Source organism: Eublepharis macularius, chromosome 2, assembly GCF_028583425.1.
Source record: "Eublepharis macularius isolate TG4126 chromosome 2, MPM_Emac_v1.0, whole genome shotgun sequence".
In the NCBI taxonomy this organism is placed as follows: Eukaryota; Metazoa; Chordata; class Lepidosauria; order Squamata; family Eublepharidae; genus Eublepharis; species Eublepharis macularius.
The window spans coordinates 117,285,566-117,310,540 of NC_072791.1; the positions used below are offsets into that span (position 1 = coordinate 117,285,566).

The 24,975-nt window shown below is 41.7% G+C and overlaps 1 protein-coding gene across 4 annotated transcripts in view; it reads left to right on the top strand.

Annotated features, from left to right (window-relative positions):
* PPFIBP2 (PPFIA binding protein 2) overlaps nucleotides 1-24,975 on the top strand; it is a 189,926-nt gene that overhangs the window by 90,860 nt on the left and 74,091 nt on the right. The window contains exon 1 of one of the 4 annotated variants that reach the window (XM_054972947.1): nucleotides 11,683-12,235. The exons of the other annotated variants lie outside the window; for them this stretch is intronic. Coding sequence (XP_054828922.1) covers nucleotides 12,188-12,235 — 48 coding nt within the window. The 5' untranslated portion in view covers nucleotides 11,683-12,187. Of the gene's footprint in view, nucleotides 1-11,682; nucleotides 12,236-24,975 lie in introns of those variants that run through there. 4 annotated transcript variants of the gene reach the window in all.

Here is a 24,975-nt window from a genome sequence, read left to right on the forward strand (position 1 = left end):
CAAAAACAATAAAAACAAAAAATTATAAGATATTAAAATCCAACATTAAAAAGCCCCAGTCCAGCATAAAAATCATAAAAAGCAGACCATAGACAGCTTAAAACAACAGTTTCCAGGTTAAAAGGGTGTTTTAAAAAATCAGCTTCTTATTTAAAAAGCCTGGGTGAACAGAAACATTTTGACTGGTGCTTAGAAGAAAGCAACGTAGGTGCCAGGTGAGCCTCAAGGGGACGGATATTCCACAGGTGAGGTGCCACTACTGAAAAGCCCTGTCTCTGGTTGCTACCTGCCTCTCTTCCGAAGGTGGGCGCACAGAGAGCAGGGCTTGTAAGGTAGACCTTAAATGACGGTAGGGTTGCCAGCATCCAAGTGGAGCTTGTAGATCTCCCAAAGCTACCATTGATTTCTAGACAACAGAGATCAGTTCCCTTGGGGGAAATGACAGCTTCAGAGGGTTGACTGTGTGACATCACATCCCTGCTAAGCCCCCTCTCCAAACTCTGCCATCCTCAGGCTCCACCTCCAAATCTCCAGGAATTTCCCAGACCAGAGTTGGCAACCCTATCTGATAGGCTGGAGATAATTATTGGTTGCTTACTAGTGTTGGAATTGTTTGCTAAATATTTCAGCAGTGTGGTATTGTAAAATAGGTAGCAATTTCAGTATTAAAAATTAACCACTGAAACCATCTCTGCCTTGGTCAGCTGAACTATATATATTTAGTTACCATTTATTTTCCTAACTTGAAATTCTTCATGGATGCCTGTTGTGCTTTAATTAGAAATTTATGGATTCTACCGCAACTTCAAAAGATATTTTTCATATTGGCAAATGTCAGTAGCAATCAGCACATTTTTTAAAAAGGTTCTTTGTAATACTATAGTTTTCTGATGAAATGTAAAAAATGAGGGATTGTATTTTTAAGGACTATCTGCCTTTATTTTTTATCTATTTACATTATTTATAGTCTGCCTTTCTCACAGACTTAAGGAAGATTACATAGTCTAAGTCAATGTGATATACAGATGGGGCATCCAATAAACAATGCCATAGGCTTTGGGTAGCATAAAATTTAAAAACAAGCAGAAATCTGATACAGAGCTTCAAAATGCTGATACAAAGCATGGCACAATAAACAATGCATAAATTACCTAGTAGGGGCATACTTACGGCAACAGTAGGGGCATACTTACCGCATTTACATTGTTTAGAGTCAACAGTCGCTCTCCCTTTACCTGGGTGTCTTTCTGAACCATTTCTTTACAGTACGTCCTTTCTACCTGTGTAAAAAAGCCTTCCTGAATAATTTAGTTTTGCACAATGTGCAGAAAGCCAGGAGAGTTGGGATCCTCCTAACCTCATCAGGCAGGCCATTCCACAAGGTGGGGGCCACAACAGAGCACGTGTGTGTACGGGAAGTTGCAGAGTGGCTTTATTTCCATTATAATTTAAAACATAAGAGGGGAGAAACCAGTGGTGGAAACCTATACTAATTTATATTGCATCATGCGCAAAAATGGAGGGGGAAAGCTAGATTTTGGTCACGTATTGCTCTTTTGAACCAATGGAGTTCACACGTGAATAACAGAAGCGGTGTTGCTGTAGTCTATAAGGACTCTATATCCCAGCACAGTGCCCCATCTAGGACAATACCAGTTTGGGGAGTGAGAGAAAGGATTGGGATACTGTTGATGTACTGCTCACCCCGCTGCCCAACAGTCTTCTTGCCTGAGCTGAGAGCACTGGTCTTGGGGTTAATATTGAGGACTCCTAGTTGGTTGACCTGGGGGACTTCAAGATGCATGCTGAGGCTGTTTTGTCAGAAGCGGCTCAGGATTTTATGGCCTCCATGACAACCATGGGCCTGTCTCAGGTAATAACTGGTCCTACACATTGTGCATGTCACACTCCTAATCTGGTTTTTTTTTAATGGGAATGTGATCTGAGGGTGGAGGAATTAACACTGCTGGGAGAATAACAATTCTCCCAGCAGTGTGGGACAACTGTGCCTTCACGTGGTCCCTGGCAGCCTTGTAAAACAAGGGCACCATGGTCCTGCTCAATGTCATGCAAGCAGGGATTATGTACGAAGGAGCGAGATAATGGAGCAGCCCCTAGAAGCTGCGGTTGTCTACTAAGGAGAATGGCTGCCTGTCTATGGTGATCACGTCCACAGTGAAGTGCATGATGCTCCTGATTGCCTCCTGGATCCCCTCTCTTGGTACACTAGTGCCCAGTGTACCATGCATATCCATGAGAGATGCTTGGCCTCCCTACCCTACAGGAAACCGTGGGGGAAGAGCACCAGAAGAGCCTGCCTCCTGTTCACTAGCTGGTAGCTGTGTGGTGCCACTAGAACTTTCCCCCCGAAGGAGGACCACCTGGTGTCACTTCTTCATGTCGTCCCTCATCCCAGACATGGAGAGATGGTTCACATTCCTCCCTCGACTGAGCTGTGACTTACAATACTTGCACTGAACAACCCGGGGGTCCTCCACCCTCTGGAAGTGCTCCACATATCGGAGGAAATGGGGGCCGCAATCCGCACTGAGGCTGTGCTTACGGGCCCCCCAGGAGACACCTGATAGGTGCTTGGGGCAGACACACTGTGCCTTGGCTTGGCAGTTGAAGATGGCTGAGGATGAAGGGATAGAGATGTGGGCTCCTCCACCACTCCCTCTTCCTCTTCCTCCAGCATCCTCTCCTCCTGCATAGCCATAAGAGGCCTGCTGCTGGCCTCAGAGAACACTGGGGAAGTCTCACCAATGGTGAACCCCTCGGCCAGGTCCTCCAACATCTTCTGGGTCCCTGGGGTGAGCGTGAAGGATGGAAGAGTCATGTTCCCCACATCCACCCTAAAAGACTCTTCATGCTGCTCCTCCTCCTGCTGCTGGGTCTCAACAGCTGCCTCAGCAGCAGGCCCCCGCACAGTGTAAGCTTCTGCCTCAGACACCTGGGTTGGAGGTGGCTCTCTGGCAGCTGCCTCAGCAAAGACGGCCTTGCGAACCATTTTGCTGTCACCAGAAGCCACGCTGGTGAGTGACAGCAGTGCTTGGGAGTGTCTCCCCCACTCAGTTGGGAGGAGAGCCACAGCTCTCCCCCTCCCCTCCCCCCCTCTACTCTTATCCCTCACATTTCCCCTGGGACCCCTCTCAGATTTCCTAGTGCTCATTTTTTTGCCTCCTGGAACCAACACTTAACTAGCACCTGGTAACCTTTTTAAACAGGCCCACCCCCCAAAGCACCTAGCCAAAAGGTAGAGTTTGTTTACTTTTAAAACCTACCTACCTACTCTAGAACCTTGCTTTTTGTGGCTCTGATCCTGGAGATTGTCACAGAAATCTCTTTTTAAAAGACTCTATTTAGTTTTGGGGTGGTACTACACTAGCAAACAGCTGAATTCCTCTTCAGGAGTCAAGCTGGCCCTGAACCCCAATATGCAGGTAAGCTTATAACGAAAAATGTGCCCAGCCTGGCTCCAAGAGTGGCAGAGGTGGGTAGGAAAGCCCTAGTTAAGTGAGTAGTAATGGGCAGCGTATTTATGAATATAATTTGAAAAGAATCTGACTAAATCCTTTCCTATACAAGCCTATTAAACAGAGAAAAGTAGCCTTTGGTCCCTAACAGCTAACAATTTAGTTTAGAGGGCAAATGAACAATAACACAGGCCTACAAATAGCCTACCTTAAAAGAAACACTTTTTAGAACTAAGAACACTTTCGGAAACCAAAAGTACACTACCCAAACACCGCTATATCTACAAACACCACCACCCCAACCAACAAAACAACAACAGTTAAAAACAACCCCAAATTGTAAAACACCAGATGTAAACACCAACTCCAAACACTCAATCTAAACACCAAGTGTAAAATTAGCCAACGACAGCCCCCCCCCCTCAAAGAACTAGAAGAAAACAACAACAGAAAAAGGAACAGGAACAATCTGCAAAGCAAGCAAATCAATTGACAAAGCCCCCACCCCATTCAATCAAAGCCCCCAATCAAGCCCAGCAAGCCCCCACACAAAGCAGAAACCTTTAACAAGCAAACAAAATTAACACAAAATTAACAAATTCAAGCCAAGCAACCCACCATCCCCAATCAAACACCTCTGCCACACAAGCCAAACACACTCAAGCCAAGGCAGGCCACCACACATACTCTCTTAAAACCGCAAGAACAAACAAGCAGATTTTTTTTTTAAAAAAATAATTAAAATAAAAACTTAAAAACAATTTCCCTTCCCTTCACCAACCCAGACAACTAACTCCCTCCCCACACTGTGAGCCAGTGACTCTCCTACCCTTCTCCAGGTGCAGGTCCAGTCAGGTCCAGATGCACAGCAGGTCCAGCAGTGAGTCTCCAGGGAATCCAATCCATGTAGTCCAGATGAATCCAGGTGCAGGCAGGCCAGCCAAATCACAGCCCAGACCACAGAGATAGAGGCAAGGCAGCAGGAAGCAGGCACCAGTCTCAATGTCTCTCTAGGCCAGGGCAAAATGGAAGCGAGCCAAAGGCAAGCCTCCAATTTAAATCCCTGCAGCATTTAAAAAAGGCACTCTCCTTCCAGAGAATCCCCATTGGCTGGAAGGAGAGATGCTGCAGGGATTGGACACTCCCTGACTTACCCCTCCCTTCCCTGATCCCCCTCCCTCCTTCCCCTTCTGCCTAGTGACTCACTACAACCCCCTCCTTCCCTCTCCCACCTGGTAAAAAAGGCGGGAAGCTCAAAGCAGCACTTTTCTTGCTGTTTACAAACAGCAAGAAACGTGCTGCGGCTGCTGCTGCTCTACATGGAGCTTTCTGAAGTGCTTCAAAAAGCTTTGCTTCGGTATTTCCAAATCGGCTCAGCAATGCTAGAGTCAATTTACAAATACCAAATCATTCTGAATTGGGCCCAATTCAGGTTAAAAACCCGAAGCGCACATCCCTAGATGTTACCCTCAGTGGCTTCCTTCCCTCTCAGCCTGCCTTAAACTTTTGGGAGCCAGCTCTGCTGTAAGAGTACCGGGGAGTTACCCTGCTTGCATGCCTGCTGCATAGGATAGCTGGGGGTGGGGAGGTGGAAAGGTCCTATCAGATATGGGGGCTTTCACTACTGTGTTCCTGATTGGGTGGGGTTTGGTTGCTGCAGAGTCTTCTGGGTAAGAGTTATGGCAGAGCAACAAACGTGAGTATCTGGCACATTTGATTGAACAACAACTCCCATTCCCCATCAGCACCAGATAGCAAAACATTAATTGAAATTAAAATGAAATTTAAAGTATTTCTTAGTTTGAATTTCAGACATTATTTTCAAAGTCCAGAAATACATGTCTGTAATGATACATATGGATAGAGCTCTGCTGAATTTTTTCTCATGAAAATTTTAATAATATTAATAACATTTGATTTATATACCGCCCTTCAGGACAACTTAACACCCACTCAGAGCAGTTTATAAAGTATGTCATTATTATCCCTACAACAATAACCCTGCAAAGTAGGTGGGTCTGAGAGAGCTCTGGAGAGATGTCACCCAGCTGGCTTCAAGTGGAGGAGTGGGGAATCAAACCTAGTTCTTCAGATTAGAGTCCTGCCACTCTTAACCACTATACCAAACTGGCTGGATGGGAAGGGGCAGTAGGGAGTTGAAAATCTTGGCAAAAATATCTTGCTTATCATCTTTGCATGGTGTTGAGCCTGTTTACAGCTTGTTCTTTCTCTGATCTGCTGCTGCAATATCAGTTTTTTAAACATGGCCCTCTTTTTCAGATAGGCCTAGCCAAGTAGGGATTATGTAGGCAGTCTGGTGAGATCACATCCCTCAACCAATCATATTTGGCTATATGATGATGATACAGATCTAAATGAGAGTAAGGGTAATCCTTCCTGTCCTTACTCTAAATAGCTAAACATTTTTGCTTCATTTTGTGGCCCCACTTTCTCTTCAAAAAATCCATAAAATGAAGGTGTCTGTGTGTGAAAAAATGAACCCCTCTCATTATGACTCAGCCTTACCTACAGCATACCTATACATTTATGCAGCCTTTTATCTCCTATTTGCCACCACTTGTTGATAGCAGGCAAAAGGTATTATTCATGCTTGCATAGCCTATTCCTAAATTTAATTTTATGTATCTTGTCTTTCATCCAAGGAGTTTGGAGTAGCATATATAATCCTTGTGAGAGATGAGGCCTCACATATGTGTAGCTTACTCATGAGAATTTGTTCTCAACTACAAAATGCTGATGGAGAGCCGTCTCAGATCATTTCTTCCGGGTAGATAATATCTGGTGTCCCAAGGGTAGAAAGAGGGGGTATTTAGATCAGAACAGCACATTGCCTATTCCCAAATGTGCATGCAAATTTGCAATAGAAGTTCTGTCGTCTTGGACTATGTTGTCTAATATAGATCAGGAGGAGTTCAGACTGCAGCCTGTACAGAAACATGCAATATGTCTGGGACTATGGAGCCTATGAATACTTAAACTGTGTACCAGATTTCCTGTTCTACCTTGCAAAATTAGAATTCTTCTCATATTCTAATAGAAGTTGTAGATCTTCAGGGAAAGATTAAATCTTAAATTGTACCACAAGGAATCACAGAATAAGTTTGTAGAAAGATTCATTGAAACGGAAGAAGAATGAGCTCAATACAAGTGTGAGGATTTTGTTCCAGTCACTGTGTAAACTCAAGGGTTAACTCTTGAGATCATGTTCCAGGAAGTTATATTCAGTCTGTACTGTGGGAGTGTTTTATTTTCTGTAGTGGAGCAATGGCACGCTGTACGTTTTTTATAAGTGATATTAAATCAGCATACCCAGTGGGAAAAGACTGGCCTATCTTCAGAGAAAATTTGTATTTGTAAGTACATAAATATAATTAATAAATGTGACGACTGCATTTAAGAACTTGGGAGTACAAGCTCTCTGGTATTCTAAGTATGAGGAATGAATGGGCCAGGACGGAAAACAGCTTTATTAAAATACAAAACTCACATAAATATTATTTAGATAACATCGATATCCAGTTTAAGTAAAAGAGAGAATGTTTTATGTTGAAACAAGTAGTATTTTACTACATGGGGCCAAAGCTCAACCATGACATAAAAGTAAGACGCAGGTAAGCTGGCAGCATATGACTCTGTGGAATGCACTTCGTCAACATTCCAAACTGATAAGCTGCTGACAGGAGCACATAATAAAAGCCTCTGAATTTCCAATTTCCGTTTTGGCTTAGAAGAAAGAGAACAAAAAATCAAGGTGTAATTCCACAAAAATCTATAAGGAGTCATTGAACTAGAAACAGGTATGTTAGATATTTTTAATGCTGTTTTTAACCGAGAAGCAAATGTTCACATGACTGAATTCTTAGGAAGCCAGAAAGGATACTGTAACTAGTGTATCCTTAGGACTTCTTGGTAAAGCTGGGAATAATTAGTGGGGGACATGATAGAGATTTATAAAATTGTGCATGGAGTAGACAGAATAAACAGAGAGAGTCTTTTCTCCTTCTCCCAGAGTACTAGAACTCAGGGCATTCAATGAAGCTGATGGGCAGTAGATTCAGGACAAAAGGGAATACTTCTTTACACAATAAGTGATTAAAATGTGTAATTTGCTGCCAGATGATGCAGTAATGGCCACACACATAGACAGCTTTAAGAGGCAATTAGACATGGAGGATAGGCCTATCAGTGGGTACTATCCATGGTTATTTATGGGAGCCTCCACATTCAAAGGCAGTAAACCACTTTTTCTTTCTTTTATTTAATTTTTTTATTTGAAAATAAAAAGTCTGATATATAATAGAAATAAACATATGACAACAATACTGAGAAATTTACACAGAAGCATCCATAAAAGGTTTCCAGATATCTAAAAATAAGTCCATCTGCAGTTGTCATCTGTATACCATAGTTCAAATACAGATAAAATTGTAAGGTCCTCCATGCATTGAAATAGGGGAGGTGGGCATTTGTCTCTCCAGTGTTGCAGTATAAAACTTTTAGCTACAGTAAGTTCACGGAGAGTAGACATGGGCATGAATCAAAATACAAATCAAATTTCGTGATGGATCAAGCTGATTCGTGTTTCATGGGGTCACGTTTTTCATGAAATCTACGACTTTTGGGGGCGATTCATTCGATTTGTGAATGCTTCATGATGCCAGACAGGCTGGTGCTGATCCATTGATTCCCTAGGCAACATAGGCCTGGAACGTCTACAGACCTTTTGTTGCCATGGAAACCCCAATCTTAGCCCACATAACCTGACTGTCACGGTCAGGGCTGGGGTTCCTGCTTGGGAGGGCGCTGGGCTGAGCGGGGGGGCAGAAAGCAAGAGTCCAAAATGCACCGGGGTCGAGATCCAAGGAGTCCGTACGTCAGGGGAGCAAGCAAAGGAGAGTCAGAAAGCTGAGCCGAGGTCTGAAAGCCGAGTCGTCAGTTGCACGCAGAGACAGGCAAGAGGTGGTCGAGGGTGAAGCCGAGGTCAGGACACAGGAGGTCTATCCGAGCGAGGGCAGGTTACAAGGCAGGGGTGAAGCTTCCAGGAGCCGAGCTGCTGGGCACAAGGAGTGGTGAATGACGTTGCTCCCATGTTGGGTTCTGCCCAGCGTCTCCCTTATAAGCTCAGTGCGGCATAAGGGAACGAGGCTCAGGTGCTTCTCTTTCACTTGATTGCCCCGCCTCGTCCTCAGCATCCAGCTCCACTCGTCGCTGTGCTTGCAGGCGCGCACTCTACCATCGCTCCCAAACCACCTCTTTTGCCTGAGCCTTCCACCTTGCCACCGGCTCGCAAGGCTTGGCTCTCTGAGGCGTTGGTTGCTCCTCCTCCCTGCGCGCCCCCTCCTCTTGCGCTGAGGGACCGGATTGCCCTGAGAGGCTGGGTTGCCCTGGGGGATCGGGTTGCACTGAGGGGCCGGGTTGCTGGTCGCTGGACGGCTCTTCAGCGGCTGCGGGTGGGTTTCCCACGGGTTCTCCCAGCTCCTCGGGGGAGGAGGAAGGATCATCAGTGGGTAATGCGCCCAGCCAATGTGGGTCTTCGACACTGGCTAGGCAGCTCTCCCTGCCAACCTGACAGCTGAGCAATGCTGGTATGCACACGTTTACTTGGGAACTGTAGTTGGAGACTCCTTCCCCTCTCTGTTTCCCTTCTCTGTTTTTAAGAATGGGATGGTGGAGTAGCCGTGGTGGCGGCAGCCTCAGCAGCTCCTTCTGCCGCAGCTCGCTGCTTGCCAGCTTCAGGAACCCTTCCCTGACTCTCTACCTCCCATCCTCCTGTTGTTCTGACATGCCTTCCTAGAAGTTCCCACCCTCCCACCCCCAAGCTCCCCGGGATGGATCCTGAGAGGATCCGCTCTGCTCAGCTTTTCCTTCGAGAACTTGGAGGCAGGGGGAGGGCATGTCAGAACAGTGGGAAGACAGGAAGGAAAAGTCAGCAAAGAGAACCCGGAGAGAGGAAAACCCAAGCAGATCCGCTCCACTTGACTTTTCTTCCAGCAGCGGTGGAAAGCAGGAGGACGGGGGGGGGGTCAGCAACGAGAACCTGTAGAGAGCTACTTGGAGGGTGGTTGGAGGAGAGCTTGCTGAAGTCTCCCTGTGAGTTTGGCATCTCTGGGTATGAAAGGGGCTGTTGTAGGGCCCCGGGTTCTGATGAATCATGAACCTAATGAATTGTTTCATGAAACAGGACAATTTCATGAAAGTTCGTGGTTAGTTTTGTAGAACGCGACGAACCATGAAACTCAGGGTTCGTTTTTACCCCCATTTCATGCCCATCTCTAACAGAGAGTTCATTTTTGTTGTCCATCAGTTAGATTCCAGGATATACTGTAGGTAGGTAATTTAAGAATATGTAAACATCTTCAAAAATCAATGGATATTCTAGTACAAAATCAATATGAGTAATAACTTCCTCTCAAGAAGATCAAATAACTGGACTTAGCTAGATCATATGCTTAAGTGATGTGTCCTGTAAACTACAGCACCAACAAGTAGACAGTTTTACTATAAAGGCGTTCTGGTGTCCTATATACCCTAAACATAATTTTTGTTGAATAAATCGCAGCTTAAGATCCATAGAAATTACTTTGGCACAGTGGGGCAATCTAGCTCCTTATTCCATTAATTCCTATGATTCTGTAGATCATATTTATTTATTAATATCAAATATATATAAACAAACATTGTAGGTTTCCATTTTTACATATATTCAGTGAGAGTTTCCAGAAGTGGGAGAGACTCTAGCTGCGGAGCCATACTTGAATACCAGCAAATGCTGTAGTTGTAAATATTGCCATTCAGCAAAAGTTGTTGTTAATTATTAATTCATAGCCCACCTTTCTCATTGAGACCAAGGTAGATTATATAGTGCAAGTGAAATACAGGTGTCTTTAAACTTTCATTTCAGGAGGTAGTATAGTCTGTGGGTGGTGATAGTCTTATATTTTGACAATCTGCCAGAATAATAATCTCCTGTAGGCTAGAAATTAAAGGTGCAGGCATATTGAAGTGATGGTTTGCTTACTGAAGTAGAAAGCAATATGTGTGGTCTCAGAGAGATTGTTTTGAGCAACCTCATGTTTGTTTTGCCTGCCCATGGCATATGCGAAAGGGTTAGAATTATTATAAACCACCTGCAAGTTATACCCACACCATTTTTTTAACCTTCTGTCTTAGCATTGTGTGAATTATAGCTTCCAAGCAGTAGTTCTTTGTCTTCCCGTATCATGGCTCCAAATAATTTACTGTTTTCTAGAGGAATTTTCAGACATCATTTTAATTTGAAGAAGTTGAGTTTATTGGACTTAAGCAGGTTCAGGGCGGGTCACAACATAAGTCTATAGCACAATAAACAATTAAAAGTTTTAAAACATACCATAAAATGTAAGCAGTTACAATAACACAGTTTAAAATCAGGTCATCCCAAAAGATGAAGCATTCACAATTCCTCAGATAGTATATTCAAACATCCAATTTCTGCAGGGTGCAGCACGACAGGTCTCCCAGATCAACAGGCACTGCAGAGCAGGCCAAAAGAGACCCCAGCAGGAAGGCTGGCCAGATAGTTTACCTACGCCTTAACCACGATCATAGGCCTGGCAGAACACCTCTGTTTTACAGGCCTGGCAGAACTGTAACAGGTCCTGCAGGGCCCAAGTCTCAGTGGAGAAAGAATTGGGAAACAATCTGCAGTTTTGGGAGCTAGGCCTTGTTGCTAGATCAAGCAAACTACTCTTCAAACATATGACTCCAAATGAGGAGTTGAAAGCCAAAATTAGTGATAACTCCTAGAACAGCAAAGGAGCAAAACCAAAATCAGGAACAGGAACCCAACATAACATCACTTTATGTATTCATGTGACCACAATATGCACTCGGTGCTGCTATGGTATGCAGCTTCAGCTGCAGCAGCAAAGAACGTAAAAACGTTGAGTTGAGTATTTATGATCCATTTAATGCATTGCCCCTTCTTGAAAAGCCATATGGAATACGGGGGTGGGGGGAGCTGCTCTTAAAACATGTCTTTGTGAGAACAGGGTAGCTCGCAGTTCTCAAAGGGCAGGGCTTATTTTTAGTCTTTAGTCCCAGCCTGAAATAAATTGGGAAGCTGAAGAGCGCTCCGATAAACACAGAGTAAAACAGAGACAGGAAATAGAGGGTCTTGGGGTAATGAGTTCCAGCCAGTCTTGAAACAGAAAGCTAGACGAAGCATTGCTTGAAATAGTTTCTCTATGACAGCCTAGCAATTTTTAGCTTGTTATTTTACTGTTAAAAGAGAACACTCTCACTTCAGACTTCAGCTGTGCTAAAGAAGCTTCCTTTTTCCCTTTTCATTTCTTCGGGACCATCTGGCATATTGCATCTTTTGAAGCCTTTAGAATGATATTACTGCCTGTTGCTGAGCTGACTGATCTCTACGTTTAAAAACAAAACAAAACAGATGCTCTAATTGGGGAGGAGGGAATGCAATCAGAAGTTTATATGGCTTTGTATATACACCCAGCAGAAGAGTTTAGAATAAGCCTGAGGGACCATTTTAAATCAAATATATGCAAAGATTCAGTTTACTATAAGTAGAGGGGCGGAGAGGAGGAGGCAACAAGAGAGAGCAAGAAAGAAGAAAAGTTGTGGTGTCCGGAACAAAGCTGTGATAGCTCTGAACCCAGGAGATATAATTGCTGAGATGGGCCCAAAGCATGGATAGTGAGATTGATATTTACAAACACTTCACATGGCTGAAGAGGGTAAGTGACTCTCTTAGTTCTATTACTTTGCTCGTTTGAGAAAAAAGAAAATTGTCCAGCTCTGTGATGGAAATTGTGATTTATCCCCTGGTCTGAAACTTATGCTCTGGGAGGGAGTGAATTGTGGGGGGTTGGGGGATATTATTTTGTCTTTTCCAAAAATAGTGGGTTTTCAGCAAAATATATCACTAAATGGAACTTTCCAAGTGGCATTTCAAATTTAATTCTACTTAATTGCTAATAGTAATTTGAAAAAAAAATCTGTTCCATTTTCTTAAGTGTGGCTGGCTATTAGCATTCCATCTACACATATTGAACAGTTGTGTATTTTTAGAAATTAGATGAGATTGCTTACAGCTCAATCAGCCAGCAAACCAGGTTTTTGGATTTTTAACTAGTTTAATTTAAACTGATTTAATCCAATTGGGATTAGTTATGCCCCATTCAACTAGCACATGGATCATACTGTCATAATTTTTTTATTAATCAGCTACTGAGAAATACTCTACTCAGTCTACTGTATTCTTGGTTAATGTTTTAACTTTTACACCTAACAACTATTTTATCTACAGGGGAGGTGGGGAAGGACTGGGAGAAATCTGAAAATAATGCATAAGACAGACTTCCTTCTTTCAAAGCATTTCCATGCTTTCGTTATGGGTCTGCATAGCAACCCTTCAGGACAGGCTGCAATAAAAATAGGCACTTATAAAATATATTCAGAGCCATCGTATTAAATACGACCAATACTAAGTAGAACTGTGAAGTATATCTTCCAAACACCTTTGAATAAAAAAGAAAGTATAACATATACACTTTGGGTAAAGTTCTGCAGTACTATCTCCAGTTCTTTTGCCAACTGAATTTTGTGAAAATTGGTATCATATATGTGTTTAGTATTAATTCAAGTAGGTGAGATTGGGAAGGGGGTTTGAAAGGACAAAAACTTTGCAAGGCTTTGTGCTTATAGAAGATAAAATGACAGTTTATTATTTGAGTAGCAACTGGGGTTTAATTTCTAAATTAAGTCATTAAATCCACAACTTGGATGCATCATTTCATATGGTAAAAGAGACCATGACACTGTGTACATTCCTGTAGGAGAATTAGACATAATTGGGATTATTTCCACATGAGACACACTGTGCCAAATAGGAGAACTCTGTTAATGCAGCCTGTACAGACTCTGCTCTTATTCAGAGGAAATGGAAGTGTGATGGAATTTCAGTAGCTCTGATTAGTTTCTCTTTCATTAAGGGTTCTGGCTCTTTTTGCTGACCATGACTCTTAAGGAAGTGTGTGTGTGTGTGTGTGTGTGTGTGTGTGTGTGTGTGTGTGTGTGTGTGTGTGTGTGTGTGAGAGAGAGAGAGAGAGAGAGAGAGAGAGAGAGAGAGAGAGAGAGCAGTTAGAGAACTCCAGATACTTTGGATTCATCCCAGCAAAACTCTTATGCTCATAAGCCCATTAGACAAGTAAGCGTTGATAGAAACCTGTGCAGTGAATTCTTTCTTCAGCACACAGTCCAGTAGCACCTTTAAGACTAACCAATTTTATTGTAGCATAAGCTTTCGAGAATCAAGTTCTCTTCATCAGATGCATGGTACAGAAACTGGTCAAATACCATGCATCTGACGAAGAGAACTTGATTCTCGAAAGCTTATGCTACAATAAAATTGGTTAGTCTTAAAGGTGCTACTGGACTCTTTTTGATAAAATTGACAGACACCCACACCCACATCTGCTTACTGATTAATGCAAATTGAATCATAGAAGAAGTTAATTAACTTGTATTACATATTACCTGCTTTACTTGGACGAGCCAAAAGTCTCATGCGTGGCTTTGTAGCTCTCTTTCAGACAAACAAAACACAAGCTTTCCCAAAGAGTTCAAAGGACAATGTTAAAAGAGGCCCACGTGTGTACTAAGGCAGCATGATGGAAGGGCAAGTAACTTGAGCCAAAGCAAACAAGTCTCCCTTCTTTCATGAAAGAGGCATGGCTTTTCAAAGGAAAATTCTTAATATCAAGCTGTGGAGGGCTTGATTATATGTATTTCTTTATATGGAATGTGAATTGGGCCTGAAGAGTACTTTCTTACTTGTGCTTACAGTGTATGTTTTATTTTTATTGTTGAGTCTCCTATGATTGATTTTCTAGTGAGCGATATAAGATTACTACATATTAGATTTCAATTATATTTATTACTTTAAATATGTATATAATCTACTTTAGATTTAAGGTTTTATCTGCCATGAGCCCGCTTGCGGGGAGGGCAGAATACAAATATGATATAAATAAAATAAAAAATAAATAAATTATGCCCCCCACCCATATGAAGACGCTTCTATGGTGATTGGGGTACCTTTACATTTGAACTAGGGTTACCAACCTCCAGATGGTGACTGGAGATCTCCCAGAATTACAACTGATCTCCAGGTGTCAGAGATCTGTTCCCCTGGAGACAATAGTTGCTTTAGAGGGTGGACTCTATGGCATTATACCCCACTGAGGCCCTTCCCAAACCCCACTCTCTCTGGGCTCTACCCTCAAAATCTCCAGGACTTCCTCAACCTGGACCTACAACCCTAATTTGAACCCAGTCCATTATGATGTTGCTGAATGCCAAGCCAAGCTACAGGTGACACCTGACACGAGTTGGACATGTGTCAGTTTCCCTCAAATTTTGATGGGAAGTATAGGCGTCACTTGTAGCTGCCTGACCGACAGTGTGAGCTCGCCTAGCATCTGCCTCACCCCCCCCCCAGCTGTGTGGTGTCGGGCCATGGCCTGGCCAGCAGCATGAACTCACCCAGTGTCTGCCTCACCCTGCTGGGTCAAGAGGAGCTGGGAGTGCTGCTAGGGCCACTGCTGCCCAGGCTGCCTTGGCTGCTGCCTCTGAGGTGCGGTGGTGGGACGGAACCACTAACCCGAGGTGGCTCTAGGCAGATGCAGGCTCCCTAGCTCAGGCGCCTGGCTGCTGGAGTGCAGGCAGAGCCCCTCACCACCCCCTACAACCACGGCCCCATCCTGCTGCCGCACCTCGGAGGCCGCCGAGGAAGCACAGGAAGCCATAGTCCCGGCAGCGCTCCCAGCTCCTCTTGGCCCAGCAGAGCGAGGCAGACGCTGGGTGAGCTTGCACTGCCAGCCGGGCAGCTACAAGTGATGCCTACACTTCCCATCAAAACTTGATGGAAACTGATACATGTCCAACTCGTGTGAGGCGTCACTTGTAGCTTGGCTCTCAGTCCTTCCCCTGTCCACTTAGATTACTCTCTCCCTTCCTTTCCTTTTATTCCCTTAGAAGCTTATCAATTACCTTGAGCAGCAAATTTTTTTTCATCATTTGTTGGATGCAAGGAATAGAAAGATTGAGACAAACTTTGCTACCACCAAAGTAGTATTAGGATCATTATCTCTCAGCAAATAAAACAGTGTTTCTGAGGTGTAAGGGGGTGAGTGATCAGTAATAAGTGGCTTAATATAGTAGTCTCTGATATTCTCATTCAAACAACATTTAAACAGGACATGAAAGGGTGTATCAATCCTATTGAGACCTCAAGGACAGATTCTGTCAGTATAAGGCTTATTCAAAAATCTTCCTTCTAAAACCATAGAAGGCATAATATTCAATCTTGTAAATAAAAAAGCTCTGCAATAACATGGAATAGTTAAATAATACATATAGGGAGTAAAGATTTCGGAGGACTAAGGCCAAAGAACAAGGGGGAACAGACATATCAAGCTCTAAATATCAAACTTCCATGGTCAGTTTCTAAAATGCACTTTTTAATTAAAGATCCAGAGGAGTTAGCTGTGTTAGTCTGTAGTGGCAAAATCAAAAAGAGTCCAGTAGCACCTTTAAGACTAACCAATTTTATTATAGCATAAGCTTTCGAGAATCACAGTTCTCTTCATCAGATGCATGGAGGACCAAAAGGAACTGGTCCGATATAGAGGAGGAGAGGGGAGGGCGGGTTAGATGCAAACAGCTCCTTCTGATATGTAGATGCAAACAGCTCCTTCTGATATGGAGATCAGTTTGCTTCTGTAAAGGTTCAGAGAAGTTAGAAGTGTTAGTCTGTAGTAGCAAAATCAAAAAGAGTCTAGTAGCACCTCCAAGACCAACCAATTCCACTGCAGCACGAGCCTTTGAGAATCACAGCTCCCCCCGCCAGATGCATCTGACAAAGAGAACTGCGATCCTCGAAAGCCACTGGCCTCCCCCTGACCCCTCTTCTGTAAAGGAAATCAGTTACCTGTGATCATGAGATAACCATTCATACTGAGAGATCTCTGTCTTTTGGTGCTACACCTCTGAAGATGCCAGCCACAGTTGCTGGCGAAACGTCAGGAACTACAATGCCAAGACCACGGCAATACAGCCCGGAAAACCCACAACCATCGTTCTCCGGCCATGAAAGCCTTCGACAATACATTAACCATTCATAGTCCCTATTCAGTCCCAGCTTGACAGAGTCAAATTTACATATGAATTCCAATTCAGCAGCTTCCCGTTGGATTTTGTTTTTGAAAGGTTTCTGTTGAACTACAGTGACCTTTAAGTCTTTGATGGAATGTCCTGGTAGATTGAAGTGTTCTCCCACTGGTTTCTGGACGTTGCCATTTCTAATGTCAGATTTGTGTCCTTTTATTCTCTCGCGTAGAGGTTGGCTGGTTTGTCCGATGTACAGAGCAGAAGGACATTGTTGGCACATGAGGGCATATATCAGATTGGAGGATGAGCAGCTGTAAGAGCCAGAGACAGTGTAGTTGATGCCATTGGGTCCTGTAATTGTATTCCCTGGGTAGTTATAAGGGCAGAGCTGGCATCTGGGTCTGTTGCAGGGCCTGGTACCTGTGCTGGTGACTCTACTAGCCAATTCATGATTGTAAGTGAGAAGTTGTTTAAGGTTGGGGGGCTGTCTGTAGGCAAGGAAAGGTCTTCCACCCAGGGCTTCTGAGACTTCTCTCATCCACATTAAGCAAGACAGAGACACTAGTCTCAGTTTATTTGAGTAGATGGCATCAATCATCAAAATTTGATGCTAAATCATTTAATATAGATTAAACAGAAAGGGAGCTAGTAGGCAGCCCTGTCTTACCACTTTTTCTATTATTCTCCCCAGATGGACATCTTAAAACTGCAAGGTACCTACTTCTGCAGATGTAAAACAAGCCCAGTAATTGAAGCTTTAATGTCATAGATTCACACATGCAGTGTTGAAATACCTTAAATACAAACTCATTTCAGTGAAATGATGAAAATGATAAGACCCCAAGTGGTGATGGTTCAGTAAAGGTCAAACAAGTTGTCCATAAAAATCACGTGGTATTAGATTAACATAGATCTCAGTTATTTCCATTGTTATTCTATATGCACCAAAAATCCGGTCAGATGCTGTTGTGTTTCTCCAAGCACATGTTCAGATTTCCTAGGTCTGATGTTTTCAAAAAGGTCAGTGAAGCTGAGCTACTAAACAAATAATTGAATGACAACATTCTTCTGGTTCTGCTTCGTTGCCGTCTGCCACTTCACTTTTCTTAAAAAAAAAAAAAAAGCTAGAATACATTGGACATACATCGCTACACTTTTCTGCACAAGCAGTTTCTTTTATTACCACATAGATTTTATTCAGTATTCCAGATGGGATATAATGACTTCACTTGAACAAACAAAGCAAACAATCCTGATAGCTACAGTGTATAGACTAGGGAAAAATGCAACTGATTAATGTTCCACATTGAACACTATTGTCTTGTTTTGTGTTTATTTAAATCACTTTTGATAATTTCTTAATAGAAGTGAGTGAGACTGCTGTTTACTCAAAGCTATGCAGGGCTACTAGTTGAGGCTTGCTGTAGGTATTCCTCCTTTCCTTACTCTCCATGTTCAGTCTCTTACTAAATTATATTCTATTTTGTGCAAATCTGGTCCTTGTTCTCCGTCCCCTTAACTTATTCATACTGTAATCATCTCCCACCGTAACTATTTGTCTCGGACTTTCCTGTATATCACAACTCAATCTTCTCTTAGGTGACAAGAATTATTCTGCCAAAATCATTCATCAGTATGATCATCCATATCACAAGATAGCATTCCTCATATCTCTGTCCTACCTTTCCATAGAATGGTTCAGTCAGCAAGTGTAGTGGAAACAAAATCATGTCCATTTTCTTCTCACCCAAATATCTCTATGATTTATCCTAATTTATCCTTTCCCCTGATCTTTCCTCTTCCAACTATTTCACCCTCTACCACCTGAAGATCTCCTGAGGTCATAAATTCTGTCCATTCTCCTTATTGATTCTTCTGCCCCTGTTCACACCCTGGGTGTTCACACCCTGAACACCTATATGGTACCACTTCTCTCCAAACCTCAGCTCAAAACCTAGTTTTTCAGACCCAGTTTGGTTTAGTGGTTAAGAACACGGGACTCTAATCTGGAGAACCGGGTTTGATTCCCCACTCCTCCACTTGAAGCCAGCTGGGTGGCCTTGGGTCAGTCATAGCTTCTAGGAGCTCTCTTAGCTCCACCCACCTCACAGGGTATTTGTTGTTGTGGGGATAATAATAATAGACTTTGTAAACCACTCTGAGTGGGTGTTAAGTCATCCTGACGGGCAGTATATAAATCGAATGTTGTTGTTGTTGTTGTTGTTGTTGTTATTCATGAAGCTTTGGCTTAATCCTATACTCCTCATCCCATGTTGGAAATTAACCCTAAATACATTTTAACAGTAGTTTCTCAACTTGCTCACTTTAACATTCCCTTACTTAATTGTATCTTGTCCTCACCTAACCCACACATTCTGTTTGAACTTAGGATGTAGCGCCATTGGATAAGAGTCAGAAATGGAAAATCACAGGGTGAATCACTGAGGCCAGGTTAGATGTAGCACGTGTGTGTCTCTCTGCTTTTTGCTCACCTGGCTTTTTTGTTACCTTGGAGTATATATTATAAGAGGCTTATTATTTAAGGTAATATTGCTACTATTATAGAAAATAGTATACAACAAATTGCTTATTTCTAGATAACGTTATAGTTCCAAATAGTGTTGTCTTTAACTACCTGCAGCCTGGACAGGTTTTTGTAGATAGATGCTCCTTGGTGCTCAGAGTTTGGCATGGACTATACTCATCTCTACATAAAATTGGCTAATTTATTTATGTCCTGCACCCCTTTCTCCCAGGAGCCATCTCCACTCCCAGTTCTGAGTTTCTGATTCCAGGACAGATGTTCCAGTTTCCATATCCCAACCCCTGCAGCTCTCAGGCCATTTGTGAAAGCTTTCATGTTGGACTGAAAAAGTGTAGATACTTCTTAGTGGCTTGAGGAAAACTTCTACACTAAAAATAGAACATTCTTTCAATTCAGCCAGTAAACAGCTGCCAACACTTTAAAAATATGAAAGTGAAAAACCAGATGTTACAGAAGCTTTCTATTCTTTATAACACTTAAATGACTATGGGAAAGTCCAAATGTGTAGCCAAGACTGTGTTTATCTCTGAAAACATCCACACGCACATGCCTTTGAACTATATGGTGATGTTTTATCTTCTGGTTACATTTGCCACAAAGATAGCCAATAGCTAAAAAGAGATGGGGTGGAACAGAACAGCTGTTTGTTTAGTAGGTGAGCTTGTCTGGATTGCATTTGTCTGTTCTTATTACAGCATATTGTAGCTGATGTTTTTGGAAGAGCTGATATTTTCTTCTTGCATTATTTTGTCTGATGTGGAAGTTGGCTAATGTTTCTCAATCAAGAAGCATAAAAAAATTGTATCTTCTTATCTATATCTGATTTTAGCAGACATAGAAGGGTTCCTCGGTTCTATCTGAGAATTCCTTAGAACTGGCTTCTCACTATAAATGCCATTGGTTCCATTATTCTCCATATGGCTCTCTATACCATTACTATGATTATGGGTTTGAAGGTTCACTGGGCATGTACCAGCCCCCTCATTACTTCTTCCATGATAAGGACGCTTATGTTTCAGTTTGCTCGGAACCAAGGTGTAAAACTAAACCCTCATCAATTCCAGCTATAATTTTAGAAGACCTGTCCCAGAACCAACATTGAACCACATTACTCAGTCTGATGACTCCAATGTTGGATCTAATTTTGTATCAGATCCATCTCCACCAGAATTCCTTACTGAGGAGTCTGCTGTGTCCCCCAGTGAGGACTGCTGTTTGTATGCCAAGCAGTCAGTCCAGATGGCAAGATCTCTAGGTGACCTGCTTTGCTCCAACCTTTTCAGATCAAGGTCCTGCATTCAGAATTGGCCAGACCGTTATGTTTGCCACTATGGAACAGCTACAAATGGGGGAAAGATTCATAAGAGCAGTGAAAGAAATCTACAGAGACCAGAGTGCAGCAATTGTGGTGAATGACGAGGTGACTAAGAAACTGATTATAGGTAAAGGTACAAGACAAGGTTGCCCGTTGTCTCCACTGTTATTTATTTTGGTCTTGGAAATATTGATGATACAGATTCAAGAAGATAATGCAATCCGTGGAATAAAAATAAAAGACTTTTCCTATAAGGTCAGAGCATTTGCGGATGACATAATGTTAATTGTGGAAGATCCAATTGAGAACATGCCAAAGGTAATGGAGAAAATTAAGGAATTTGGAGATCTGGCAGGATTCTATGTAAACAAAAAGAAGTCAAAGATATTATGTAAAAATATGACCAAACAAAAACAACAGTTATTAACGGAAATAACAGACTGTGAAGTAACAAGTAAGGTGAAATATTTGGGAATTGAACTGACTGCGAAGAATATAGATCTATTCAAGAATAATTATGAGAAACTGTGGACTCAGATAGAGCAAGATTTGATTAAATGGAATAGATTGAATTTGTCATGGTTGGGAAGAATTGCAGTAGTCAAGATGAATGTGCTGCCAAGAGTGATGTTTTTGTTACAAACAATACCAATTATTCGGGACTCTAAGCAGTTTGAAAAATGGCAGAGGAAAATATCGGACTTTGTTTGGGCAGGCAAGAAGCCTCGAGTGAAAATGAAAGTATTACAGGACGCAAAAGAGAGAGGTGGAATGCAACTGCCCAGTTTAAGACTTTACTACGATGCAATTTGTTTGGTGTGGTTGAAAGACTGGATGACGCTGAAAAACCGCAAATTACTGGCCCTAGAGGGATATAAAAAAATATTTGGATGGCATGCATATCTGTGGTATGATAAAGTAAAAGCAGACTCTATGTTTTTACACCATTACATTCGGAGAAGCCTCTTCACAACTTGGAAGAAATATAGAGATTACCTACAGGAAGGAATTCCCTCCTGGGTGGTTCCTTACGAAGTAATAGATCCGAGAACTGTCGATAATGAACAACAGTGCTTAACGTACAAGGAGATAACACGAATAGAATTTTCTAAACTAAGAATAAAGACGCAAGATGAGTTGTCTCCAAGCTATGATTGGTTTCAATATAGACAGATTAGAGACCTTTATAACTCGGACTGTGCGAAAGGAGGGGTAAGAATGGAGAATTCGGAATTAGAGGAGGTAATTCTACAAGAGGATAAAAAGGAAATCTCTAAGACTTATAAAGTGTTGTTAAAATGGTACACAGAAGATGAGACAGTTAAAGTGCAAATGGTGAAGTGGGCTATAAACTTTAATAAAGAAATAACAATGGACGCGTGGGAATACTTGTGGAAAAATACGTTGAAGATTACGACATGCACTAATATTAAAGAGAACATTTACAAAATGATTTATCGTTGGTATTTGACACCAAAGAAAATTGCGCTAGGGAATTTGAACATGTCTAATAAATGTTGGAAATGTAAAAAGCATGAAGGATCTTTGTACCACATGTGGTGGACTTGTGAGGTAGCTAGGCAGTACTGGGGGGAAATAATAAGAGTGATAAGTGATATTTTACAATTTCAAGTTAATAAGAACCCAGAACTCCTGCTACTGAACTTGGGAATGGAGGATATTCCAGCACAATACAGGACATTGTTATTTTATATGACAGCAGCGGCTAGACTTTTGTATGCGCAAAAGTGGAAAGTACAAGAAGTGCCAACTATCGAGGACTGGATTTACAAATTGCTGTATATGGCGGAAATGGACAAAATGACAAGGAAACTGAGAGACCTTGAGCCAGGACAGTTTAACATGGATTGGGAAAAGTTGAAGCAATATTTGGTGAAAAAATGGGAAGTGGGAGGAGAACTGTGGCAGTTTGAAAATTACTGAAATACAACAAAAGAAGAGGGAAGTGACTTTACCGGGGGGAGGAAAGTTAAATGAGAAATTCTAAGCAATTATTTTATTTGATTACTATATATAGTATTAAGTAATAGAGGTGTTATTATAAGAATTATAAGGATCGAAACTAACTAAATTTATTTCTGGCAGATAATTGTATAATGGAGAAATTATATAATTAAAACAGAAGGAATATAAGAAAGGCGGAAAGAAATATATAGTAACATACAGAATATGAGTTAAATTGATTGACTTATGCCAAATGTATATTGAGTTTACAGAAGTACTTAGAAATATGTAGAGTATGGGTCAAATTGATTGATTATTTCCGGCAGACAATTGTATAATGGAGAAATTATATAATCAAAATAGAATGAATATAAGATATAAGGAAGTAAAGAGTAACATATAGAGTACAAGTTAAATTGATTGACTTATATTGAATGTATACAATGTTTATAGAAGTACTTAAAGTTATGTAGAATAAGGGATAAATTGTTTGTCCCATATTGACGAGACTAGAATGAATAAGATAGATTATAGAGTACAAAATTAGACAAATGATTGTTATTATTAAAGAATATAAGCCAGGAATGTAATACTTAGTTGATAAGTTAAGTGGGAAAGGGAATAGAGATAGCACTGTGTTATAATAGATAAGCTTAGAAGAGAGTGAAAGTATATGCTTAATAGAATAAAATAAGTTTGAAATGAGTAGGGGGGAAAATGGATAAGGGGTTGGAAAACTGTTGGAAGTCAACAAAAGGGGGGGGAAGGGAGGGGGTTAGAACTGGAATATTTAAAGGAAATTGATTGTAATGAATATTATAGTGATTTCTAATCCAATAAAATTAAAAAAAAAAAGAATTGGCCAGACCGGTGGCATTTCTGATAATGCAAGGCATGCTTGACATAACCAAGATGTACTCCAGGCCAGTCTCTACTCCAGCGACGTCAAAGAAGCTGGACTGTTTATATATTTATTTTCTTTGGATTTCTATTCCACCCTCTCCACAAAGGGCTCAGGGCGGATTACAACATTTAAAAAACATATTAAAATTAATGTATACAATTAATACCATAAATAGATTGTTAAAAAAATTCAGACGTAAAAATATAAACTCAGATGGAGGAAATCAATAGCAGCAGACACAGCTCGACAAGATAAGGTGGTGGATAACCCTAGTAGGGAGGGATTCAGATTTTATTCTTCTCCATTTTTTCGGCCAGTGGAGGCCAAGCCCAACCTCAGCCATATGCCTGGTGGAACATCTCTGTCCGGCGAAATGATAACACATCCTGCCGGGCCCTGGTCTTGGTGGACAGAGAGTTCCACCAGGCTGGAGCCAGGATCAAGAATTGGCTCTGGTTGAGGTCAGGCAGGCCTCCTTGTGCATATAATACTGAAAGGCACAGAAACGGTATATAAAATCTCTTTCTTCAAATCCATATTCCTCAAAGTTACAGTAGTCCAGCCTAGAGATGACCGTTGCCTGGATCACTGTAGTTAAGTTGTTGACTGAGAGGTACGGGACAAGCTTCCTGGTCCATCATATCATCCTTTTAAAATCTCTTCGACAAATGTTACAATTTGAAATTCACTTCATCAGTTTTCGGCATCAACACGCTTCACTTTATTCAAACACCTTTGTGAAGCTCGGGTACTATGCTATTATACCACAAAATCAACTCCAAAAAAACCCCCACAAACTGAAAAATGTTACATACCCATAAGTATTATAACTGGAATTAAAGTAGTTAAATACCGTAGCAAAGCACGGGCATCAAGCTAGTTAATTATAAAGCTGTACTGTGGTTATTGCTTCTTTTGAGCTTAGTGTTCCATTTCTTTTTTGTGGTGGTTTAACTGTGTATCTGTCTGTCTGTCTGTCTTACTTTTACTGCCCATGACCTGAGGTCAGCTGCTGGAGACCTATTCTATATGCAGAGGAGCCCAGTGGGAACACAGAACAGCCTCTCCAAGTTGTGGCCTTCACACTTGGGAGCTCCCTCTTCTGTGAGGCTCATCTGGCTTGCTTTGGAGATACGTAAAGGCTAGTTGTTAATAGTTGTAGTGAATTGATTCCCTGGCATGGTATTGATCTTTTGGCAATACTGGTTTGTTACTGTTTTACAACTTATTTTGCTGCTGCTGGGCTTTTGTTTTGTTTTGCTTTATTCCTTTTTGTATTATAAATATTTTACTATGTTTTTTAGTTCTTTTAAGCCACCTTGAGTACTGTTTTAGTAGAAAAATGAATAATTCTTGTTTAAAATAAGTACATAGTATGCCAGCTAATTACTCTCAGTAGATAGGATATATTGCTGATAGCTATACAGCATTTTACATGTCACGCACATAGCTTTTAATCCCTCTGTACAATGAAAAATAAGGCAACCCTAGTTTTTCCCTTCTCTTTTATCTCATGTTTTCTGTCCATTCCTTGCTAGCTGTGTTGCACATCTGGTGTCTTCATCATAATAGGTGA